Raw genomic sequence first — 26,141 nt, forward strand, 5'->3', positions numbered from 1 at the left:
TGTGTTTTTATAAAACAAATGTAATGATTGTACCAAAACATAAACACTGCACAAAAGTCTACAGACCAATCTACGTAAGAGATGCAAACAACTTAAAGTACTAGATGTAGATGGCCAACACATTAGAGCCCAAGCTCAGTTTATTTCCAACAATGCAAGAGTGTTTCCAGATTTAAAAACCTATTAATATGATTTCCCATACTAGTTGATAAATAAAATGCATACAATCATCTCCACAGATGCTAAAAAGCCCTTTGACAAAATTCAACATCCACTTACATTAAAATTTTCAATGAAATAGAAATTAGGGTACTTTCCGAACATGATAAAATGTGTATTTTTGTTCCCAACATCAGTAACTTATTGAGAGGAACAGTAGGGACACTGACTACACTTAGAAACTAATTAAGAAAAGTCCATTATCAAGCGAATTACTACTTAACACTATTAGAGATTTTAGTCAAAACAATTAGACAACAGAAAAATATCAGAGTTGTTAAAAAGAGGGATTAAAATACTGCAGATGATTGAAAAATCTACGTACAATAGAAGAATTAAGAAGGGGAGCAAGAAAAATATACAATAATATAAGAAACATACAGTAACAAATAGCCTTCACAGACATAAAAGTAACACACAATATAATAGAACAGAGAGCTCATTTACAATAGAAACAATAAAGATAAAATACTAATGAATACACTCACCAAGAAGCTTGAAAAGTGTAGATAAGGAGAACTTTGTAACATTCCTTAAGGACACAAAAACTGACTTGAAATAGGAAACCAACTAGGGAAAGATATACCATGTTCTTGAACAGGTTCAGTGTTATAAAGATGTCAATTTTCTCTCAGTTCATTTAGAAATGTAACTGCCATCACAATTATTTTAAAATTTAGGTTTTTTTCTGTAAATAGGAAGCTGATTTTAAAGCTTACATAAAAAAATAAACATGCAAATATAGCCCAAGAAATTTAGAAAAACAAGAGTAACACGAGTCAAGAACAAACCTAGATCTTCCAGATGTTAAAATATACCAACAAAAAGCCTCAAAAATTCAAGTGTGGAACTGACCCATAAGTAGACACACCAATGGTAAAGAAACTCCACAAAAAGACCTGAATGCAAATGGAAATTTAGTAAATGAAAAAGGCAACATTACCAATCAATGGGAGTAATTTATCAACTTTTTAATAAATTGGAACAACCAGACAGCAATTTAGAAAAAAGATAAAGTTGGATGCATACTCCACATAATATACCAAGGGATCAATGGACAATTTAAATGTTTAATAAAAAGGTGGAGGCGATGAACAAAAATATAATCAGAGATATTCAACCCCACTAATCACAAAAGTACAAAGTAAAATCGCATTAGAACACCCGATAAAATAAGATAAAGATATCTATCAGACTAACAAATAGTCTGACAGAATCCTGCATTGATGAGGCTGTAGGGACATGGGCACTTTCACACATCACTGGGGGGGGTCCAAAACAGTTCACCGATAAGAAGTCATTCTGCTAATTATCTGCTAAAATTATAAATTCTCATGTGAGCCAGCGATCCTATTTCTGGGAATTTATCCTACAGCTCTATCTGCACAAGACCAGTCTCGCGTCTGAATACCATGATGTGGTTTGTAACGGCCAAGGACAGAAAACCACCTGATCCCAGGAATAGGATGCACTTAAGGTATGTTCAATAAATGGAATGCAGCACAACTGCGAGAAAGGAATAAAAAATGTTTCTAGGATTTCGTATGATCAGATCTCCGAAATATAGTTACGTTAAAAAATGCAAGGTGCAAAACAGTACATGTATAGTATGTTAACCTCTGGTATCAAAAGAAGAGGAAAGAAAACTTCATGTTCTTATTTCTTTGTACTGAATAAAGACTAGGGGGGCAAACAAAAAACCAGCAACAAAACGGTGGCCCACAGAAGGTGGGTATGGGGGTAAGAGCGTAACGGGGACACACTGGGGTAACAACTTCTCTGAGTGTTGCATTTTCTTAAATGCATAAACTATTCCAAAAAATGTTTTAAATACAACTCAAAGAACTGAGTGCATTCTTACCTGAGAAGGAACACTTTTTGGTGGCTCTATGCGTATAGAAGGATCCCACTCTCCTGGAGGTAGGACAGTTACTTGATCTAAAAATTCATCAATTCCAGATAAGAGGTCATTTCTGTCTTTTGCTTTATAAGCCACATCGTGAAAAATCTAAAGGGGAAAAAAAACAGCAGGACTGAGTTAAAGAATGTTAAAGTTGACAGAAAATTCTATGCCTCGTAAATCCACTTCAGATACCGTAGTAAGTTAAGTCTACAGTAAAGATAATTACCTAACCTCTTATCCCAAGCAGGTCTCTGCCCCACCCTGGGTAACAACCATAAAAAGTAACCCACAATTAGTATTGTCAGATGAATTAACAGTAACAAGCAAACAAAAGGAAACAGTGATGTGTTAAGACAAAACAATCTTGAAAAAGAGAAATTTTTACATGGAAAATACTCAGTAATTCATTGCTGAACAAAATACTGCAGCACATCTTTCTACTTCTATGGTATTTTAATGTCATTTATCCTAAGCCAATAATCACAAATAGACAAACAATTTTAATTATATACATAATTAGAAGGTGATCACTGATCTCAAGTGCGGGGTAGAAAACAAAGAAAACACCAAAAACTATCCACTAATCCTGAAAGAAACGTCTTGATGCCCGAAACAGGCAAAATAGTTGGAGCGTGAATACGGGATACGCCTGAAACCTGTGTCATTTTATTAATCAATGTCACCCCAATAAATTCAATTTAAAAAAACAGAGCGAACGTGAGATAAAATAATACAAACAGCGAGGACAATTTTTTAAGCTTCGCTGGAAAAGGAGAGAGGGCTATCATTTAATGCGTCTTATATGTTCCAAGGTGCTGAGTTACCTCATCCGTCATGAGAGTGGCTATGGATCTCCCAATTTCATGGTACTGTGGCGCCTTGCCTGCCGGGCCCAGCAACAGGAACAAAAACCTAAGGAAACATTAAAAGACAAAGACTTAAACATAAACGACATGCACACATGAACCTCAGCAATCATTAAAAAAAAGAACTGAAGCATAAACGCCAAAACACTTGGCTCACTTTACCACCCTCCCACACCAGCCACGGAAAAGGCCAGGCAACTCCACCCGGACCACAGCGGACCACGGGCTCAGAGGCATTCAGCTAACGCCCTATGCCAGTGCTTCCCGTCTTCCCCAGGGCCAGGCGGCAACTATGATCTAGGGTTTTCCGTGAGAACTCCCCACCTCTACGTCCTTAGAATTTGAGTAAACAATGTTCTCTGGTCTGTTTGACAAAAAGTGTACCTTGCTGAATACCAGTTCCATTGAAATATGTAAAAGGTTTGCCTAATAAAATAGCTCAAGAGTACACACACAAAAATCCACAATCCCTCAAAACAGAATCTGGATAAAGACCCCGATAAGGTGAATAAGGGAATGATTGCTTTGGAAGGAAAAAGAATTTTTATCTACAACTCCAAATTGACCATCAAACCGCACATTATCTGATTGTTTTTATTTGGAGTGACTAAATAAAAAGTGATGGACTTCCGACTTAATTATGTCCTTAACTAACAGGACAGTAAAATATTAGTGTTTACACTTATCCAAGTTGGAAGTATTCATCTTCCTGCTTTATGAGACTGTAAATATGAATCAATGGAATTATTTTCCTCATTTATCTTAATGCTACACCATTGAAGCACCTTGGTAAAGTGTATTGAAAATAGGCGTGCACATTGCAGTCAAGTTGCAAATAATTCTTCCCCGGCCAGTGTGGCTCAGTTTGGTTGCAGTGTCCTCCCGTGCACTAAAAGGTTGTGGGTTCCATTCCCGACCAGGGCACATACCCAGGTTTTGGGTTCGATCCTGCCGGGGCACGTGCAGAAAGCTGGTGTTTCTCTCTCACATCGATGTCTCTCTCTCTCCCTCTCCTCCCCCATCTCTCTTCCCCTTCCTCTCTCTAAAGTCAATTTTAAAAAATTTATAAACTAAAAAAGAGATCATTTATCCCCTAATAGTCAAATTCCTTTGGTACAATGGCAATATTAATAATTAAAATGATCTTTTACTACATAAAGGAACATGTTCCTTCAGGAGGAGAAAGACAGATTTTGGACATGCTGAGAGGACATTCATTGGAACTAACTCTTTACCTGGTGGGAACAGGGACCTCAGTCAGCCCCGAGAGGAGAACAGCAGGAGCCAATCTCACAAACGCGATTATAGGTCTTTCCAGAAAGTCTACTTCTCCCACCAGGACATTGGATGCCTCGGCTCCCGAAGGAATTTTCCTCATGAAATTCATATCAACCTATTGACAAATAAATAATAATTTAAAATAAAAATTGAATGGTATTTATAAGACTATTTTTAGACAGAAACAGGAAAGAAAAGATGCTTTTAAGACTAGTATTTGCTAATCAAAACTGGTGATTTAAAGAATGCATAAATGCCAAAATTCTCACAAATGCAAAGGATGGAGTAGACAAATACAAAAAAAGCAAGCAAAAATACGTCTATGAAACAATACTCCCAATGTTTTAACTGTCGTAATCTTTATTATTTCAGAGATCTAAATTATCAAACATAGAAACTAGAAAAAATTTTCAATGAATACATCACTATTCATTAAAAGCTAGTAAGGACAAAAGTATAGTTCACAAACTAACAATGGCTCGTGAAATTATACACAGTGCTAAAAAATATTCATTTCATGATAATCTATTGCTTAATCTTAGAAATGAATTAGTTCCTTTGTCTTTTTTATAAGTTAAAGAATTCTGGGCATTTCCCCAGTATTTTCACAAAGTAGAAAAAAATCTGTTTTTATTTTTATTTAAAATGAAAATAAATAGCCATAACCGGTACAAATACACAGTAGTGCCGTGTAATCAAATTTGGTTGTCTGTGTATAATTACAAAGGGAAGGTTACAAAAGTAGTATCAAAGCATGGGAGCTTCATGATTTATAAGCAGTTTCACACAAGTCACTAAACAACCACTTGCAGGGCTATCTATTAAAAATAAAAGCAGCACTTACAGCGGGCCTCTTGAGTCCCACACCCAGTGTGCCACAACTACAGTGCCAGGAGGCAGACTCCTGTCCAACAGGAGACAAGGAGGGGTACACAAGGATAGGCCAGGTAAAAAAAAAAGTAAAACTGTGACAGAGGAACAAAAATAAACGGCATCTGCCAGGTCTAGAGGAGATCTATAATGTAAATTTTATTAATTTACTCACTGACCAAGAATAAATTGCATTTTAGTTCCTGAACACTTTTCACTCATCTGAAATACCAGGAGCACCAGTAAAAATATAACCAAGTCAGTACAGAAGCAAAAGTACAACAGCCTGTTTGCACAGCCGATGCCCCATACGCAAGGCTTTCTGTAACTGCAGAGCACGAGACGCAGCAAAGTTCCATAGCGCAAATCGTCATTTAAACTCCTTTTCTACGAAAGGGGATCTGTGTTTTGCATCATGAAAGGCTGAACTGAAATAAATCTTACTTGGAATAATCACATTTAATTAAATGTCTGACATTGGATACAAAAATACTGAAGTGTTGAAAGCACCCTGTAGCAAATTAATGGCATTAAATTAAAATGGCCACACAGAATCAATTATGCAGAAGCAGGACTCACAAACTACTCTTTAAATTCGATTGTCATTAGAACTTGGGAGTTTTCTGCCTGCTTTTCGAAATAAGTTTTCTTTTCCCATTTCACTTAAATACTCATCCACCAAAATAAAAAAATCACAGGCGAGTTGTTTTTAAATCCATGCCTTTACCTACCACCCATGGGGGAAGCGCCGATATGCTTCCCAGAGACATTCCAGAAAGTACCAACACAGGAAGACAGTAATTCTGGGATCACATTACAGCTGAGAAAACTCACTACTACTGCTGTAACATCATTCCCAGAATTAATCTTTCTAGGGCTGGTAGCTCCAGAACATATATCTCCAGTTCAAAAGGGACTGAAGTTTCATGGTATCTGTGGGTAGGTACACAGATGAAAGCACTGTATCATTCACATATTCTCTCATCAGACCATCTAAAACTAGTAAGATATAGTTATATTCAAGTGCTCTGAGACGGTTCCCTTTCTCACAGTTTCTGACCTTAAATTAACCGATCACATGCCGGTTTGTAAGCACCAGATTAAATAATAATTATAATAAATGTCAATAAAGGTTCACTGCTAGCGATTTTCTCGACAAGAATGACTAGGAGAGTGCGTAGTTAATGACAGAATTACCTTGCTGAAGTCAACAGTGCTATTTTCTCTGCTGCCTCCACCTCCATTACCTTTAATCTCTCCACTTTTACTAGTGTCCAAGTTTCCAGGTGCAGACTGTGGAGAGGCTAAAATACCTGTATTCAAGAATAAACAAATTCCAAATCAGTAAGGAGAAAATTCACTTTGCAACCTAACTCTGCTCATCTCCTGAAAGTGATGATTTATTAAAAGCAAATGTGCAAGGTAAAAAAAAAAGGGAAAAAAAAGTGCCAAGTGTTAGTACCAAACCAGCAAGACTAAAATCACATTTTAAGCAATAACAAAGCTATACATTTTAACATTTAAAATAATACAACTGGAATTTACAAAAATGGTGGCCTTTGCAAAAATAAAAAAACAGTGAGTAGGTGCAGAACCACAGAAGAGGGAAGACCTGAGTCTGATCACCACTGCCAATGCTTAGAGATTACACTCCAACACATCTAACATACGTGTGAACTACAGGAGTTAACGATGCCTAACTACACTCAGCGTGCTTGCACCAACAACATAAATTTTCTGATAAATCCTAAGCGTAACTCAGGAAAATTTTAAGAGTTACAGCAACTAATTGTAGGTTAAATTTACCATAGTACTCCACAATCATAATAGTTTCCTCAAGAATTTTCATTTCTGTTGGGTAACATTTATGTGCTGCCTATTGTCACTGTCCTAAAAAATAGGACTTTATAATATGATGTTTTTTATAATATAAATACAAAGAGCAATTAAACAGATCTGTATTGAAATAAGCCATCTCTGCCACTTTGTAAGTAACATGACATTAAGTAACTCACACAACCTCTAAGATCTGGACAAACTTATAAGATTAGCTTGTTTGGATTACAAATGATTTATGTCCCGGCGTTAGTTTACTCATTTTAAGTGACAGCAGCAACATTTCACGACAATAAAATAACCTAACACCACCCTGTAACCTGTGACCAACTGTTACCACTATGACTTTTGCAAGAAGTTCAGATCTCAAAAATTTTAAACTACATCACAGATTTCTACCATTAAGTGTACTTCACTTTTGCAAAACACCCAAGACTTCTAGTTCAAGAACACAGAACACTCAGTATCACAGGAGAAAAGGCACTAGACTGAATTACGACAGACTTGACCACTCACACGGCAATCTAGTGACCCACAGAAACTCACAGTTTGTGGTTACGTCCTATAAACCTTACAGTAAATACTGCAGCAAGTGCAACAGAGCGTCAATACATATATCCTTGTAACTACTAAAAAGCATTCACTCTGGAGCAGTGTAACCAAAGAATATATATGCACAGTTTCCTAGAACAGTCCCAGCAAACACATTTTGGAGAGAAGAGTGGAGTAAGGAGAAAACGGGGGAAAGTAAGGATCAAGTAAGATCGGGAAGAAGAAATGATGTGGAACCAGGAGATGTGACCTGCAGTCACTTAGCTAACCTGGGACGGCACAGCCCCTACAGCAAAGGGCCCGGCCCAAAATGTCAGCAGTGCCAAGGCCGAGAAACCTCGAGTTAGAACAGTGATTTTCAACTTTTTTCATCTCACGGCGCACACACGCAAACTAATTACTAAAATTCTGCAGCACACCAAAAAAGGTATTTGCCGATCTGACAAAAAAAAAAAAAAAAAAAGGTATAATCTTTGATTTACTACCAAAAAAATGGTAATGGTTATTACCTACCCTTTTTTAAAAAACCAGGTCCAATACTTGCATATAAGGATTTCTGGTACAAAGAATTAACCGATCAAACACAACCTTACTACTATCGTCATTATTATGCGATGTGACCAAAAAAATGCAAATCTATTCTATGACCTATATGCTCATGGTTCAGGACAGGGCATTCACACGGGACGCTGCTGCTGTGCTGGCTGCCGCCAGCCTCCTCTCCGCCAGTCTGGGGGAAAGAGGCCGCGGCCCCCGCCAAGCAGCCAGGTGTGCGGGTTAGAAAGCCTCGGGCGCACCGCACCGCCTCAACACCGCCGCGTGAGAAGACAGGCACAAATCCTAGAAATGAGTTCACCTCTTCCGCATTTAATTATTCTCCATAGAAACAACTGATTGGAAACACCTCTTTCTTTTTCACAATGGGTATGCACAAAGCGTGAGCCATGACACAAGTACCTATGACGCTAGTCGCTCCAAAATTATGCGGAGGCCACCTACCTCCTCCTCGAACACAGCATCAGACTTCAAGGACACTGGAGTTTCCAGGTGCTTTAATCACCAAAGGCAATTAAACAGGGAATAAGACAGCCGCTCCTATTGCTTTAATTACATACCTTCTACAGCTGTCTTCTTAAACAGTAATTGCGAGCTTTTTCTTGCCTCTAGAAATCCCCTCTCTTCCTTCCATTCTAATTTCTTTTCTTTGGAAAGGCTGGTAAACCTCGTGGTATACTTACTGCATAGGAGGAAAAACCTGTGTTCCTCGATTCTCAGTTACTCGCTCCTTGCATCCTTCAACAACATGGCCTAACCAGCCATCGAGACCCATACGTCACTTCCTTCCTAAATAAAATCTGTAGTCCCTTATCATTAACAACAGAGAGGCTGGTAAAACAAGAAATATTCAGTGTTACTGAGAGATAAACGAACAGAGATTTTGTTATAGGTTGATCTGAGTTCAAGTCCTCGCTCTGATCATTTAAGGTATGATGTTAACATCTCTAAGTCTTAGTTTTCTGCATTTGTGAAGCAGGTATAACACCACGAACCTCACCAAAGTGTTAGAAGAATTAGAAGTGCACTATCTGAAAAGCACATATATCTGTGTGTGGTGGAACAAACTATAAAACAACGGTGGCTATAACTACGATCATAATTACTGTTATAATTATTTAGCCCAAAACTTCCATTTTTTTAATTTCTAAAAGTATTATCATGTTTTGGCAACTACAATGAGCTGTATCTATTTTTTTTTCCTTCAGTCCTCACCAAAGAATATGTTTAATGATTTTGGAGAGAGGAAGAAAAAGAGAGAGAGAGAAAGAGACTGAAGCCGCAACCTAGGTTTGTGCCCTGACCTGGATTAGAACACAAGACCTTTGTGTATACGGGATGACACTTCAATCAACTGAGCCACACCGGCCAGGACAGCACAGTGAGCTTTAATTAAATTTAATCGGCATGTTTGGAAATAGACAATGAAGAGAGTTGAAAGGCTTGTCATGTGGTGGTAGGAGCACAGAGATTTTTAGTCAGAGGACATAGGCTGCCACTTATTAGCTTTATGATCCAGGAGAAATTATTTAAATTTTCTGGGTCTGAGTTTCTCAAAGTGGCTGTATCCACCAAACAAATTTTTATACCAATTAAATAAGCTAATTTAATAACTATAAACTACCACTGAAGTGTTAGATATTATCAGTATTATAGAGAAGTGTAATAATACTATAATGTCTAATGATATCTAGTGATTAAAAACACTAATTAGTATTTGTATATATCACATCGATGCTTGACTGTCAGTCACCAAAGAATACTTCATATGAATTGGGCATAAATATATATATCAATGTATATATAATTAATAAAAAGAGCCAATATTTTCATAATATATAACCCTTAAATAAGTTATAAAACTTTTATCCACTAAGAAATAATTTTTCTAATTAACATACAAAATTATACTCCAGCCACAGTTATAAGAACTCTGGTCTTGAAAAGTTCCAGGTAAATCTGGATTAAAGATAGACATGACATTAATTAAATAAAGGACAACTAAAATCTATCCCAAAATATAATTCTAATCTTGAACTAATGATGATTCCAGGCAGTCATTAGGAAACATCAATCTCCTCAGAGACAAAATGAGAAAAAGAACATTAGATCCTATCATTGCCAAAAAGCTTAAAACGTACCACATTCTTTGGACAAAAGATCCAACAGATAAAAGGCACCTCGCCTCAATATAAGTAACATACAATGTGTTCATTCACCTTATGAATGCACAAGAAAAGCGGCCTTTTTCTAGAAATCTTGGCAAATTAAAAGACTATGTATAAAAACTTCTGTTTTCCTGAACCACTCAAATGCCTTGACCCATAAAATGTCAGTGAAAATTTCTGAAAGGGCTTAAATTATGTGTAGTCTTCTCTGTAGTCTTTGGATAACTTAAAATTTTTAACGAAGTCTATTCTTTTCTACAATACATTTTAAAGGAAAAAACAAAACCAAAAAAAACCATGCAGAAGTCAAAATAAAGTATAAGCATCATCTACAAATGCTGCTAAAGCTCGGTGCTAACAGGCATTCCAAGTGCAAGTGGCCCAGAGGCAGGAAGCGCCACACGGGGAGGACTGCGCATAGTTGCCTGGAGTTATGTCAACATTTTCCTCCTTCTGGTCCTGGCCTGGCGGTGCTTCTAAGTCTTCCTCTGGCGGATGAATTACTACTGTGGGAATATCGTCACTGGCAGGAGAGACCAGTAGCTCTGGGACCTGCAGCTGACTCTGCCGGGCACTTGTGGAGGTCGGGCGACCGATGCTAGGGCTAGAAGGAGGGCTGTTCTGAGGGGTGGGCACTGGGGTGGTACAGCGCGAGCCTGCAGGGGTCCCGGCTCTCGAAGAAGGAAGGAGGTGACTGAGAAGAAGAGATAAAGGCGATTCTCCTCTCAATGAAAGGTTTGAGGCAGACAGGCCTGTTCGCAAAGAGTGGCGGGAGGCTGAAAGGCCTTCCCCTGAGATAAAACAAATAAATGAAAAACGATGAAGTTCGCTGCAGAAGGCAAAGAGAAACACACAAGAAAAATCACTTTACGCTGTAAACTGCAAGCTTTCAAGCCCCAACATTTCACATTCATGCTGTCAGGGTTAGCATGGAAATCAGGTTTTTAAATGTTAGGAAGTCACTGAAAAGTTGCTTAGGCTGGGATTAGTTCCCTGAAGGTATAGCCACAAAAATAATAATAATAATAATAATAATAATAACAACAATGAAAAATAAAAAACATGTTAATGTAGATGCTGGGGGACAATATTGTTAGTAATTAGAATGCCCACTAGTGTGGCTTTTTCTAAAAAGAACAATATCAGTGCCAAGTTGCTGCTTCAATAAATGGTAAACATCAAATATTTAAGAACATAACACAAAAATCTAAGAATTGGAACCAAAAAAAAAACTTACCAGCACTAAGAGCTTATATTTAGTGTATCTGTCCCACACTGTACCGAACCACTACAGATAATTATCTCACGAGAAAAGTCCACATTGATATTATGAATAATTCCTAACTTAAATCTTTATAACATCAAGTCAATAGTGCATCACTTATTCATAGTGCTCCCAAGTAAAATTTAAAAATTTAACACAAGTTACAGTAATTTTTTTAAAATGAAAACATAAGGTCAATTTTAAAGGATACATATTTTGATCTCTCTAAAGATATTAATAAATGTCCTAAAATAGGCTTCCATTTGTGCTACAGCAGATAAATTTAAACCAATATGTACAATTTTAATCTAACTAGATAAGAATAAAGTATTTCTCACTAACAACAGCAATAACAAAGTAAGTCCTGCATATTTCAAAAGCTGATGTCCATTCATACTTCAAACACCTATTCTATGAAGCGTACCTTAATGAAATTCCTTTTATTTTTAGGAAAACGAGAAATACAGCAATCGATTCTATATGATCTAAGTCTAAGTAATCAAAGCTACATGCTCAAGAGATCCCAGAAATATTAAAAATAATGATTAATCTTCAATCCACAAACAATCACAGTTTAGTTAAAAAATAAGCTACATGCAGGAAAACTGTTAAATCACAATACAGCGAAGTAACACAATTCCCATGCTAAAGGAAAACAGCCACTGTCTTATCATTAAAAGGAACGAAATGACAACTGGAGAATAATCTGGAATCACTGCCTCTGAGAAATTACGATTTAGCAGGGTTTCTTTGGGAAAATGAACTTGTTTCACAGATATACATGACAGATGAAAATGAGAGGCAACGTGTGACACAGATGGGTGCTTTTCAATTGAACTTAGGACCCTAAGAGATTCCTTTTATTCTCAAGCTTCCTTAACTGTACAAAGGTACAATTTAAAACAGATTTAAAAGATTTTGAGGGACAGGAGCTGGGTGGAGGTGGGCAGATACGGGGGGAGGCATGAGGACATTTCTGATAGTGTCAACAATAAAAATCAAGTTTAAAAAAAAAGAAAAGACCTTTTTTTTAGTGGTCAAATGATCAGAAGAAAACGGACTCAGGTATTTTACACTGACCTTCAAACGATGATTACTATCAACTTTAGATATATTAAACCCTATCACCTTCGGCTGTTTGCCTGCAGAACACTTAAAAGCCGTACTATTATTTCAGGAACAGAAGGACAGTGTGGCCCACCCCCCACTCCTCTTCACTGTAACCCTCATAAGTCTTGGGTAACAGTAGCTGCTGGAGGAAACAGTGACCCTCATAAGCAACGCATTTGCACCTGGGATTTCCAGAGTTGCTGTCATCAGCTCTCTTTAACAGCCAAAATAGAACCCCAGTGATGTAATCCCCTGCTTTAAAGAGAGGAGAGGCAGGCCCTCCGAGCGCTCCAGCCCTAAGATAGAGTACCATGTAAATGGCTAAAAAAACACTGTCTCCCTTCATCCCACATTTAACCCACTGCTAGACCGTGAACGAGTGGCAAGTGGAGACGTAGGTCTACACCATTCTCAACGGTTTGGAAGACATCAACTGGGTAACTCCTAGCATAAGACAGAAACAATCATAAAAACCTTTCACAAATGAATAAATAAAGAGCAGGGAAATGGGCAAACCAATCCAAAACGCTTGTTTATCCCCAACAAATAAAGTACATTAAAGAGACCCAAAAAAAAAAGTCATTAGGAAAAACCTAATTCTAATATAGATAATATGGTTCAAACAAAGATTTAGAATTTTAAAAAGATTAAACTAAATTTATAGATCATAATTTACGCCTCTTTAACCAATTACACAAGAATTCTTGAGCAGAAATAAAAAAGCAAGAAGCAGGGGTAATTCAGGGTTAGATACAGTGATAGTGTTTAAATATTACCGATACTCAAGTATGCCATATTAATAGAATGACTGTTCCAAGTTTTTGGGGATTTTTTTTTAATATGTATCTTTATTGATTTCAGAGAGAGGAAAGGAGAGGGAGAGAGACAGAAACATCAATGATGAGAGTCATTGATCGGCTGCCTCTTGCACGCCCCCAACTCGGGATGGAGCCCGCAACCCGGGCATGTGCCCTGACCGGGAATCGAACAGAGATCTCCTGGATCCTAGGTCGATGCTCAACCGCTGAGCCACGCCTGGCTGGGCTTCAAGTTTTTTATCTAAATGATTTCTACAGATAATTCTGTCATGTTGTAAAGAAAGACATTTTAGAAACGACATTTTTAAATGTACAAATAATACTATTTTTAAAAAATAATAATAATAATAAAGAAAAAAAATGACCTATGTAATCATCTGGAAAAAATATCTTTCTTTCGCCCAATGCTAATTGTAACATACTGGAATGCTGTTAGAATAGAAGTGTTAGCAAAAATTGGATGCCGCAACTTATCTCACCATTCCTTTCAAGCAAGTGAGGGTCAGAATGTTTCTTGCCTATATCTGCAAAAGATCGCACAAGGGGAATCCGACTGGCAAATCTTTTCTCGTTCTGATGATGATGTCTCTTCAGAAGAGCTTCTCTGACATTCTCTCTGATGGACTCATCCAACTGGCCAGAGGCTATCATGTTGTCCAATACCATATCTATTCGAGGAAGAAATAAACAAATAAATATGCAAACTAACCCTTGGATGACCAGAGCATGGAACAAACTGTAAGTGAAACTGTACTAGGAAAGTAAGATTCTTACATAGCTCTGGCAAGTACTATTCCTTTCTAATACTGAATAGCGTATGCATAAAGGTAGATATGAACATTATCCAACAAAAGTGAACAAATTATGCAGAGCCCTTACTTTAGTAAGTACTATTATCTATAAAGAGGCTACTGTCACACAATAATAGCCTCCCTATAGTTGAAAGCGCTTTCCTCATATGGATACAATAAAGTCTATTAAACTGAATATTCAATACTATTGGATTCCTAAGAAGTGAAGAAATTCTACTGCTACACCTCATAGTTTTCCCCAAAACTGTAGATGAATATCTGGGACATGTTCATTTAATCATTTAAGTATTTACTGAGTGGCTGTCATGTGCTGGGAACACAGCGGTCGGCTAAGCAGTCGGCTCAGCTCTCACTCTCCCAGAGGCAGAACCACCGGTGAGCAAACGGATAAAACATCATGGAGCAGCAAGTTCTAGGAAGATGAAGGTATGCGGCTGCGAGGGCCGTGCAGGGGACGGGGCGATGGACAGCGATGCCATTTTCTAAATTATTGTGGTGATTGGACTATTTTTAATTTATAGAGCATATATAAGTATTTTTAAGTAGTGCCACTAGAGATAAAAGTGTCAGTCTTTCAACTTACAAGATTACTGCAGAAGTAAACTAGAAGGGATCGACCTATCAGGTCAAAACATGAACACAATGACTACAGGCTCCCGCACAAGTGTCGGTGGGTTATACAAAACATTTAATGAAATGTTACACTGCATTATGTGGTAACTGCAAAGCCAAAGGAAGACCCACATGTCCAAATTTCAACATTCCTAACTCAAATTTTCCTTCATAAAGACAAAAAGTAGGGCTTTTATGATAATTTTAAAGGTTTGCAGCCGGTGGTCAAATCTAACAATCTGGTACTATCAAAATGTTTCTAGCCTGAGAAACTCAATAATTTATGGTTCTCTTGAAGATCAAACACTATAGATTTTTTTTCCCCCCCCGTGGGAGCAATCTATAAAGGTAGTCACACTATAAAATCCATTGCCACTGAACTTGATGTTGGTTTTGAGCAATTACAGTTAATGGTGAAACAGCTTTATCGGGGAGCTGTCTTTTTCCACTTTCTATCTCCACCGTATCCCTCATCTCCATTGCTACTACCTACAACAGTTCTGGCCACCACCGTTTCTCGCCTGGACTATTCCAATAGGACAACCTGCCTAACCTGCTTCTGACCTCTTCCTACCCCAAAGCCCCCTACGTATTCCTGCCAGAACGACCTTCCTGGCGCACGTTAGATCACACTACTAAGCTAAAAATCGCTAAAGAGCCAAAACGCCTGCCAAATAAAATCTGATTTCTTAACCCCGTAATTCAAGGCTAGTAACGATCCCTCTCTAATTTATTTTCCAAAGATGTGTCCAGTTATTACTCAAGAAATCTGTATACTCACCCCACCTTTCCTGAAATTCATACCTGTCTATACTTTCTGGACCTTTCTTCCTTCTCTGCACCCTCCTTAGAACAGTTTCTTTCCTCTTACACTACCTGCTCCCTGTGCCCAGGTGTTCGAACCCTACGAATAAGCTGCACAGCTAATGTATTCTGTAGGTCTTCCCCAAATACCTGGGTACAGAAAACAAAGAAACAAAAAGCCCTTTCCTCTGCATTTCCGGAAAACAGACTCCACATCTGGCTGAGGGCCCTAGTCACTTTCTCCTTGACACTGGAGCAATATCTAAGTCAATCTTCCAGACTCCAAACTTATCAGAGGCAAAACGTGTTATTTACGGGTCTACTCCTCAGACCTGCCCCGCACTGAATGGAAGCTCAGCGTATAACTTCTAAATCGGTGGCCTAAAAACTCTGCTTCATTTCCCTTATTTAAGAATCTCTAATTTCAGTACAACTTAAATATAAAAGCGCCCATTTGCTTTAACCTGCTATTTCATCTAGAGTGCCTGCTCGCATATCCAGCATGACTGTTCCATTTAGGATGCAACTCCTTAGCTCAAAGAGGCTGTGCAAGGACAGGGTTGCCACGTAGGGTTTACTCCACCGGTCACCACCATCTTCAACATCCTCTTCAAACTTCAGCCACCTGAAATATGGGACACATAGAAATATTTTATAAAGAATGACAGTTTCACTGGCTTACTTTAATACGATCAGCGTAAATTTGTTCTTTTAAAGAGAAACAACAGCCCGGCCGGGCGTGGCTCAGCGGTTGAGCGATGGCCCAGGATCCAGGCGATCGGAGTTCTATTCCCGGTCAGGGCACAAGCCCGGGTTGTGGGCTCGGCAGCCGATCAATGACTTTCTCATCACTGATGTTTCTATCTCTCTCTCTCCTCCTCTCCTTTCCTCTCTCTGAAATCAAAAACGGTATTTTTAAAAAAAAAAATAAAAAATAAAGAGGAACAACAATCACCACCACCAAAACAAAATTTGGCTACAAACACATTTTTATAAAATTAGGCTAATGGTCTATTAGCCACACGTTATCTCTGCAGTTCCTCTCTTCTAGCCTAGCACAAGAAATCGTCTACAGAAACAAACTATGGCCCTTCTAATCCTCCGTTTAAACTTAAAATACCCAAGATTTTGGTTTTTCAGACTTGTTTCTCTAATTAAGGACTTAAGAAGATCTGTAGCATAACTCCCTTCGTGTTATGTGGAAGCAGTAAGGATTACTTAAGGAAACAGATTTTGAGAATAGAGAAAAAAAACTGAAGATAATTTTCGGGCACCAGGAAAACCTGTGCTCCCTGCTTCTAAAGCACCGGGACACCCAACGAGTTCACTTGATGCTCCCGTCGCAGGGAGAAGCCGCGGCCTCACCTGGCCGTCTCCTTCCACTCGTACTCGCCCCCGTCGCGGTAGCACAGCTCGTCCATCTCCGTGAACAGGTCGTGCGGGATGTGCTCCTCGTCGTCATCGCCCGTCCCCAGGATGAACTGCACCCTCTGCGACGGCGTGTCTGGGCAAGAGGAGAGTTTAAACACCCTTGACATTTTTCTCAATTCACTCAAAGATAACTGTGGTTTTGACAGCGAAATCCTTTGGTTATAAATAAATATATTCCATCAAAAACTCTTTCATTATTAAAATACTATAATGCTGGAAGGAAACAAGAGCAACAATCCAGAAAAAAAGAAAGAAAACGCAGAAAGGTCACACCCACAGGCGTATAAGAAAAATTGTATGTTAAAAATAAACAAGACTAACTCATCTGTAACTAACTGATGTAAACAAAAAAAAACACAAAAATAAGCAGCATCCATAAACATGTAATTAATATGTAGCTAAGCTCAAGAGCATTCCAAAAATTACGAGAAAACCCAAACTAGAAGTATACAAATTAGTGATGCTCTATTTTCAGTCCTTTCCCTTCTCTTTCATTGTGGATAGTTTTCTATCACTATGTCTTCAAAACCACTAACTTTTTTCCTACATCATCCAATTTTCTGTGAACCTTACCTCGTATATTTTTCATTTCTGGAACTGTGCTCTTCATTCTCTAGAGGTTCCATCTGGCCTTCCTGACATTTTCAGTTTATCTCCCCATCACAGTCATATTTTCCTCTAACCTCTTAAACATGTAAACATAGTTTATATGTTCATTATTATATTAAACATTATTGTAGTTTCTTTAACATGTTTGTTTTCTAATTCCATCAGGTTTGTCATTTCTGGGTGTTTCTACTGATCTGTTTTTCTCTTGGTTGTGGCTCATTTTTCCACTTCTTTTTGTTTTATATGATTTGAGAATGTCGTGTATTGTAAATTTTACAATTAGGTGCTGGATTTTATGATACTTCTTTTAGTGGTGTTATACTCTGCTCTGGGAGGCAGATACTTGGAAGTTTAATTCTTTCAACACCTGTTTTTAAGAATTTTTAGAGCAGATCCACTGTAGACTCTAATGTAAAACTAATTAAGACCCGCCATTAAGGCTGCGGTCGCTTCCCAATGCCCTGTATGGCACAAGGCCTTGCCACTCTGACTGATGGAAACACACCCTATTCCCAGCCTCGTGTGAATTCCAGACATTGTTTTGCCTGCTGCTTTCTGCTGGTATTTCCCAGGCCTCAGGGAGTTTCCTTTGGCCCAGACCAGTACCCCAACCAAAGGTTCAAAAGGACTCGTCTTCAGACCTTTGGAACTCACTGTGTGTAGCTCTCTGCTTTCTGGGACTTTCCACCTCAAATTCTAGCTTCTTTGGCCTCCCCAAATCCCAGTCGCTGTCACCTCAACTCCGAGGGCCTGCTGGGCTCGGCTCAGGCTCCCCTCCCTGTGCTGCGGCCCGGAAACTGTCTCTAGGCAGTAAGTTCAGGCAACCCTGTTACTCATCTAACTTGCTCTCTTTCGCAGGTCAGAGACCCGTGGCTGCCTGTTGTCCAATGTCTAAAAATTACTGTTTTGTACATTTTATCCATGTTTCTGTTTAAAATGGGAGGGCAAATTCAATTCCTCTTATTCCATCATGTCCAGAAGCAAAAGTCCTTTATAATCTCTTTTTTAGAGGGCGGCGGAAAGAATGAAGGGACTTCATTCATAGCAATTTCTAGGATACATATTGGCAGCAGTTAAAACCAAAATAAACCAACTTCAGTGGCATAAGACTTTTCTAGGGAAACTTCTTCCATTTAAAAGTCACAAATATTTCCTCCACCAAATTTATTTTTAAGCCACTATATTTAGACTTCAAATATCATAACTTAGCTTCACCTACCCAAGTGAACATATAAACACACTTACTTACAGTCGAGTCAATAGTATTTCTATAAAAATATTGTGTGCCTTGCCCTAGCAGGTTTGGCTCAGTGGTTAGAGCGTTGGCCTATGGGCTGAAGGGTCCCGGGTTCGATTCCAGCCAAGGGCACATACCTTGGCTGCAGGCTCAATCCTGCCCCCGGTCAGGGCCAGTGCTGGAGGCAACCAATCAATGTGTCTTTCCCACATCAATCTTTCTCTCTCCCTCTTCCTGTCTCTCCCAGTCTCTCTCTCTCCCCCCACCCCTCTCCTCTCTCTCTGAAAAGCAATGGAAAAAATATCCTTCGATGAGAATAAAAAAATATATCGTGCACCTTTTTGATTCAGTATGAATTACAGGAACATGCTGATCCACTCATGGGATAGTCTAAGATATCCCAAACTGGATGGATATCTTCTATGGAACCGCAAAATACTTCTAAATTACCTCATCATGAAAGTTCACTAGTGATCTTTTTCCTTTCCTAGCTATATGACCTTTGGTTAGCTCTATGACCACTCAACATTTTATCAGACTATCAGTTTCTTTTAATAGAGGTTGTTAAGCCCATGTTTTTGCCTGTCTAAGCTAAAGTTTCTCCATCTATACAATAAAAACAATAATATCCATCATCTTTTGAAAATTGCAGAGAAGCGAAAACAAAAAAGGGTATGTCAAGGGCTTGCTTGGTCCAATGCTTAGTGCAGAATTGGCACTTATTATTTTACTAGGCCATCGGTATTGTCTTTCTTACGTTCATATCGTAGCTGTATTATACACAGTAATTCTTTCCCTCTTTACCTCGTCACAAAAACATTCCTTTACCATAGCACGAGTGCCTATAGGGGTGCAACTCACAGAGCTTTGCTGGAATGTACACACACACTAGTATAAAGAGGGCCACGTGGGCCCATGTTGTCCTAAAAAAACAAAATCAATGACTCCCTATATGCCAACCAAGTGCAGCTTACCTTTCCCACCTCTCAGGGCCACTTAAATCATCACTATCAATATTTATTATCAGATTACATTCTCTTTCCTCAACTTTATGCTTTTTTTTTTTTTTCTGATTTCCTCTGTCTATTGGTACTTCTGTATTTCTCTACTTTCAAACAAATATTCTGTCCTTCTAGAAACCAACTATCCAATCGGAGCATTCTTTTTTGCTTAGATAACCAAGTAATCCAACTAGTGGATAAGATCTTCTGGCCAAAATGTTTAAAAATAAAACAAAATATTCAATCTCTTTCAGGAGCCTGAGAATTCCATATATTTGTTCGTTGCCCATGTAAATAATAAAGCATATAATAAAGGTAAGTAAAACCCTACTAAATTGAAGATTAAGTGCCAAAACGCAACTTTCACAATTCCCAAGGCTGAAATACAATGAAAACAAAGCCCCTTACTTTTCTCGTTTATCCCATGTAGATCTTAACCTATAAACTAAGTATTTTTCTTTCAGAAAAAAATATTCTTACTTCAATTAGTTTCTTCAATGCATATGTACCTAAATTATTGCAGACATATAATTTTAAAAAGAAAATATATTCATTTTTTTTAATTTTAAAAAAAAGAGCTTCCCAGTAAAGAACTTTGAAGTGATAATGGAGAACCACTGTTTTCTTTTACCATAGGAAGGAGATTCCCGTCCATCTTCCTTATCTGATTCTTTATCTTTTCTTCTCCGGTGGTGATGCTTATGTCCACGATGCCTATGACGTCGACGACTCTCTTTACTAAATGGGACGTGAACACCAATATATACAGCTCGGTGACCTAGCAAAAGGTTCAAAAAACGTATTACTGGTTTTCCAAAAGGGAAAAAAAGTGATATGCACAAAAGTATACCAAAATTTACTTTGATAAAAGAGAATTACATATAAATTCGTATAGTTAACAAAGCTAGTGTCCTACTTTACAGAGCACTACACAAAATGGTACAACAAGGGCTAATACCACTGACTGATAAATACACCAGATACACAGGTTACTTGTGTAATCATTAGTTTGCAAGTCTATAAAGACTTGGCCCTCCTAAAATCATACTGTGTACACATAAATTTATTCCATCTACATTTATGGCCAGCCCAGTTAGTAGAAGTCCTTAAGAGATATGCTTTAATGATAATTAAATACTTTATAATAAATATTTACAAATGGATATTCATAAATATTTACTAATTTCTTAAAGTTTTGAAAATCTCAAGTCATCAAGGTCCAAATGACTAAGGGCTACATTAAATGTAAATGGTCCAAATACTCCAATTAAGGGGTGGAAATTATCAGATTGGGAAAACAAAGCAATACAGTATGGTTACCATATACTTTTAGAATAGAAAGGGCTACTGCTGATGTTGCATTATCCTTAGTTTCTATTCTGACCAACAAAATGGTTTTGAAAGGCGATCTCTGCCCTTGCCCACTAAATAAAACTGAAACAGGGAGCTAGGCAGCTAATAGCACTGTGTCAAATACTAAGAAGCATGAAACTGATTTCTTAAATAGTTTTCATGAGGTTCCTATCACTGTATTGAGTGACTGGGTCATGAACTACAAGTTTAACCAATTTACAACTTGCAAAAACCATCTAGCATAGAGAGCTGCTTTTTGCCTTTACGTACAAAAAGTAACATAAAAAAGTAATATGCTGAAATATGAAAGGTAATGGCATTACTTTCCAAACAAATTCTGTAAGATGGCTAGAAAATAGATGCCTCAAGAAATTCAAGATCTTCATCTTTAGATGAGATTTGGAAGTACAGTCAATCCTGATTATTCATGGATTCTGCGTTTGCAAATTTGCCAACTCGATAAAATGTATTTGTAACCCCAACTCATGAAGACTTCACAGTCATTTATAAACATGCCCAGAGCAGCAAAAAATTTGAGTTGCCCAACACACATATTCTCAGCTAAGGCTGAAAAAAGATACTGTGACTTCTTGTTTCAGGGTATTAATATATTAATGTCAATATATTAATATATTAATGTCAGTAAAGCAAACAATCACCTTTTAAACTAAAAGACACTAGACCTACAGAAACATATTAAATTAAAATTGTTTAAACATCCCTCAGTACCCACTACTCTACCTACTTTATGGTAAGCACTAGATAAAGAACTGTAGAAATTAAATATCGACTATTTGAAAATATTTTACTGGAAAATCCCAAACTTAAAAACCAATTATAAAGGGTTTCCTTTTGTAATGATGGAAAAATTCTGGAACTAGAGAGTTGTGATGGTTGCACAACACAGTGAATACACCAAAAAACAATAAATAAATCATATGCTTTAAACTGGTGAATCTTATGTGAATTATATCTCAGGAAAAGTGGGAAAAAAAACTAACAAAATTCTGTCATCTTACAATTTTATTTTAGTGAAACTATTTTCTTCTGAACACAGAAAAGTGGAAATTAAAGAGTCAAATTCTCATCACTGTGGACTGGGAATCATAAAGTTGCTGCCCCAATTAGTACTAATGGGTTTTGGCACACAAGTCCCAATGCACACACAAAAAAAATTATGAGTTAGCAATTTAGAAAGAAAGAATTTATTTTTGAGTTTGCAATTTAGATAAAATAAATGAAAATATCCTAGAATCCAAAGATTGAAAGCGCAAGCCTTATGGGGGTTTTTTTCTATTTTTATTATTGCCCCCTGAGTGTTCTCTGTTATAATTTTTCTTTCATTTTTCTTTCTCCTTTATTTTATTTCATCAAAGGCCTATTTAGTCAAACTCTGAGAGAAACTTAATCTCTCCCTCGATCTTGATACTGAAATTTAGATACGTACAAAGCATGCAAAGTTCGGGGGCCTTGGGGTAACTGAGGGAAGCCAAGGAGCATAGCCAAGTGTCTCTCTTTATGTTCTAGGTCACATATATTTGAGGGATGACATTAAGTGGTTAAGTGATGGAATAAATGTAACACCATACATTTGAACTAATAAAATTACTGCTAAAAGTTTTAACTTCCATAGTCCCTGTAATTCACAGAATCTAACCACAACCTTCAAGGTAACTTAGGTTCTTTCTAGAAACCCTAATAAGTCTAGACTTTAAAAGTTGAATTTAAGAAACAGAAGTTGTTGGTTTTTTTCCATTTCAGAAGGTAAATGTGAAGAACACTTGTGCCTCTTTCCATTTCCTTTTTACAAGCAACAGATTAATGGCCCCACGTGATACTAGTCTTCACAGAACAGTTTAACTTAACAATGTGTTCTCAAAAAGACCCAAAAATTAGTCTACCACAGCTTTTGCCATGAACACCACCTTAACCAAGTCTTCAAGGTCAACATCACCAACAATAAGTCATGTTGATATCCCATGTCCACAGGTACCATACACTGAGAAGAGCTCCAGCTCGTCACTTCCGTGGTATGTCTCCCAAACATCCATAATCTTGGTCTATTCATATGCTAACATGCGACAAACCCAATTTAAAGACATTCTATAAAGTATCTAACCGCTACTCTTCAAAAAAGTAAAAGTCATGAAAAACAAGGAAAGACAAAGGAACTGTGAGAAATTAGATGAGATTAAGGAGACGTGACAACTAAATGTACTATGGGACCCTAAACTGTTCAACTGGATCCTGGAACAGAAAGAGGACAGCAGTGGAAAACGTGAAATCTGAATAAAATCTGTAGTTCAGTTGATAGACTTGCAACAATGTTAACTTCTTCAATTTCTTAAATTTATGCTGGTTACGTAAAATGTTAACAGAAAAAGCTGGACAAAGAGTACACAAGAACACTCCGTACTATCTTTGTAACTCTTCTGTAAACCTAAATTTATTTCAGAAGAAAATGGAGGGAAAAAAAAGAAAAGAAACCACTTCTTTCTGCTTAGGGAAGAAAGACTGGCAAATAATTCATTTACTCCTGACTGGAAAATAATTCATTTACTCAGTTTACGCTGAGGTTGTTATAGCATTTTAAAAGGCTGATGTAACAGACCTATAAAATGAGCATTTAGATGCCAACTAGTGATAACTGTGCCTTTTATTAGTCTGGTACTCTAGTTTGCTCATAATACAAATTACCCAACCTGCTAGAAATGAAAAATAAATAAAAGTATTAACTGATTTTGTAACCGTGGCATTTCGACTTTTCAAGTTAACTAATGGTAACCATTAGTGAAGTCTGTGTAATATAATCTATGCTGTGCCAATACTTTCAACAAAGAGTAAATCATCAGGGAATGCTCTATTTGCAGATGTAGGTAGTGGTTACATGAGTGTTTGCTGTATTAATCTTTAAATTACATTTAGAAAACAGAACTGAGCACCCCTCTCAATGTACGCTCTACCTCACAACAACAGATCAACAGTACCAGGTAAAAGTTAGAAGATGCTCACATTCATTCGGAGCTTAGCCTGCAAGCACACTTACTTTCTAGTTCTTCCTTCTCAAACTTGGTGTTCACCGTTGAGCTGGTTTTGCCAAGATCCACAACAGCTTCTTCGTCAGGACCCTAAAAAGAAATTATTCTCATTAGCTTATGAATCAACATATATATATATACACACACACACACACACACACACATATATATATATATATATATATAGTGAAGACTTACTACTAGGTGCATTATTTCAGATAGCCAAAAAATAATGTAAGATTGCCTTCCTATCAAAAACCTGAATTCTTATTACAGCTAACTGCATTCTTTTTAAAGTGTGCTTATAGGCTTTTTTTTTTTTTTTTAATCCAAGACGACCATTCAGAACTCTCATGATAAGAACTGAGAGAGCAGAGATTTTTAATTGGTGTTCTATGGTAGGTACGAAGTAACTGGTACCTATATTCACTTCAACAGAAAGACCCTGCAGATCAGAAATTGCAGAGCATCTGGGGTGAGAGGGGCCCTGAGACATCAACAGAGAGTGCTTTGTCTCTGTTTCACTGTCTCTGGTCCTCTAACTAAAGGGGAACACTTAACTGAGCTGTAACTGACTAGGCTACGGTTAAACATACAATTCTCAAAAATGAGTCTATAGACTTTGCATGCAGTACCGCTTTTCACTGACAAATTAACCAAGAGCCAGTCAGAGTTACAAGCACTGCTTATTTATACAAAGGAGAAGCCATGCCAACACTCCACACCTAAGGAGATTCTCGCTTTACGCTGTGAAAGTCTACCTGCATAATTCTTCATCTCAACAAAGACTAAATACACTTATTGGAAAATATTGCCTAGATTATTTTTTTTAAAATAAGATTTTAGGTTTAACTTCCCTTCCCAACTTCTACCTTAACCTTCAAAGGAGCATTACCATCACCGCTAACTATTATGTACCCATTACGCACACGATTCTGTGCCACAGAGAGAGACACGTGCACCCAGACTGGCGGGCAAGGGCGACAAGGAGGACACCACCGCCACTCCCAGTTCCCGGGAAAGTCTGTTCTGTTTCACATGACAAAGACTAGAGGGCAGTGTACCAGGAGCAGGGAACAGTGGGCAAGGACACCGCTGTCCTCAGCCACACCCAGGAAAAGAAATAATCTAGTTTGTTCTCTTAGAAGGTCCTTATGCTCTAACTGGTACCTTCATAAGCAACAGAGACAACTGGAGATGAGAGAATTAAATACGAGCATCAATTACAACATTAACAATCCACTGAACATCATTCTTCTAGAATGAAGTTCCTTTTTCATCCATCCAATTATAGTCTTTTTTTAATTTCGCAAGACAAACTTTCAACCATTCCCGTTTTCTTTGTGGTTCCTCCTACTGCCCAGCATCTATCTCCTTAGCACTTAGAACAATAGATCGAAGTGACACATAATGTAGTTAGCTTCTTACCACTTCCAGCATCCACAAACTAGAGAACCAGTTTGTTTTAGAAAAGATCTAATAGGGGGTTGGGTAAATGATCTTTTAAAGTCTCTTCCAACTTTCAGTCTAAAGTATTGCACTTCTGTGTACAGCTTTTCTCAGTGCATACAAACTGGATTCATACACAATTGTTCATTGCTATCCAAACTCTCAACATCCAAATTCTCCTCTTTAAACTCAGGAACTGAATCAATTTGATTTTAAATAAATTCCTTGCTATCCAAACTCACACTATTTGCTACCCAATACTCAGAACCAAGTGGTACTTGCACATACAGGAAACTCAGAGAAGGAAAATGCCTTGCTAAGGGTCCATATTTAAAGAAGTAGGAAGCAGGCTGTGT

The 26,141-nt window shown here is 37.7% G+C and overlaps 1 protein-coding gene across 4 annotated transcripts in view; it reads right to left on the bottom strand.

The window, feature by feature from the left end:
- Window positions 1-26,141, bottom strand: part of SLC4A7 (solute carrier family 4 member 7) — an 82,263-nt gene that overhangs the window by 29,201 nt on the left and 26,921 nt on the right. The window contains exons 2-11 of one of the 4 annotated variants that reach the window (XM_081159554.1): window positions 24,345-24,426; window positions 20,577-20,723; window positions 17,033-17,171; window positions 16,132-16,292; window positions 13,958-14,107; window positions 10,673-11,038; window positions 6,334-6,449; window positions 4,224-4,381; window positions 2,947-3,034; window positions 2,081-2,227 (exon numbers count right to left, since the gene is read on the bottom strand). In XM_081159554.1, the coding sequence (XP_081015680.1) occupies window positions 2,081-2,227; window positions 2,947-3,034; window positions 4,224-4,381; window positions 6,334-6,449; window positions 10,673-11,038; window positions 13,958-14,107; window positions 16,132-16,292; window positions 17,033-17,171; window positions 20,577-20,723; window positions 24,345-24,426 (1,554 nt within the window). Of the gene's footprint in view, window positions 1-2,080; window positions 2,228-2,946; window positions 3,035-4,223; window positions 4,382-6,333; window positions 6,450-10,672; window positions 11,039-13,918; window positions 14,108-16,131; window positions 16,293-17,032; window positions 17,172-20,576; window positions 20,724-24,344; window positions 24,427-26,141 lie in introns of all 4 variants that reach the window. The other 3 variants (XM_081159555.1, XM_081159552.1, XM_081159553.1) reach the window with 3 other exon arrangements.

This window comes from Miniopterus schreibersii, assembly GCF_964146895.1.
Source record: "Miniopterus schreibersii genome assembly, chromosome: 15".
Classification (NCBI taxonomy): Eukaryota; Metazoa; Chordata; class Mammalia; order Chiroptera; family Miniopteridae; genus Miniopterus; species Miniopterus schreibersii.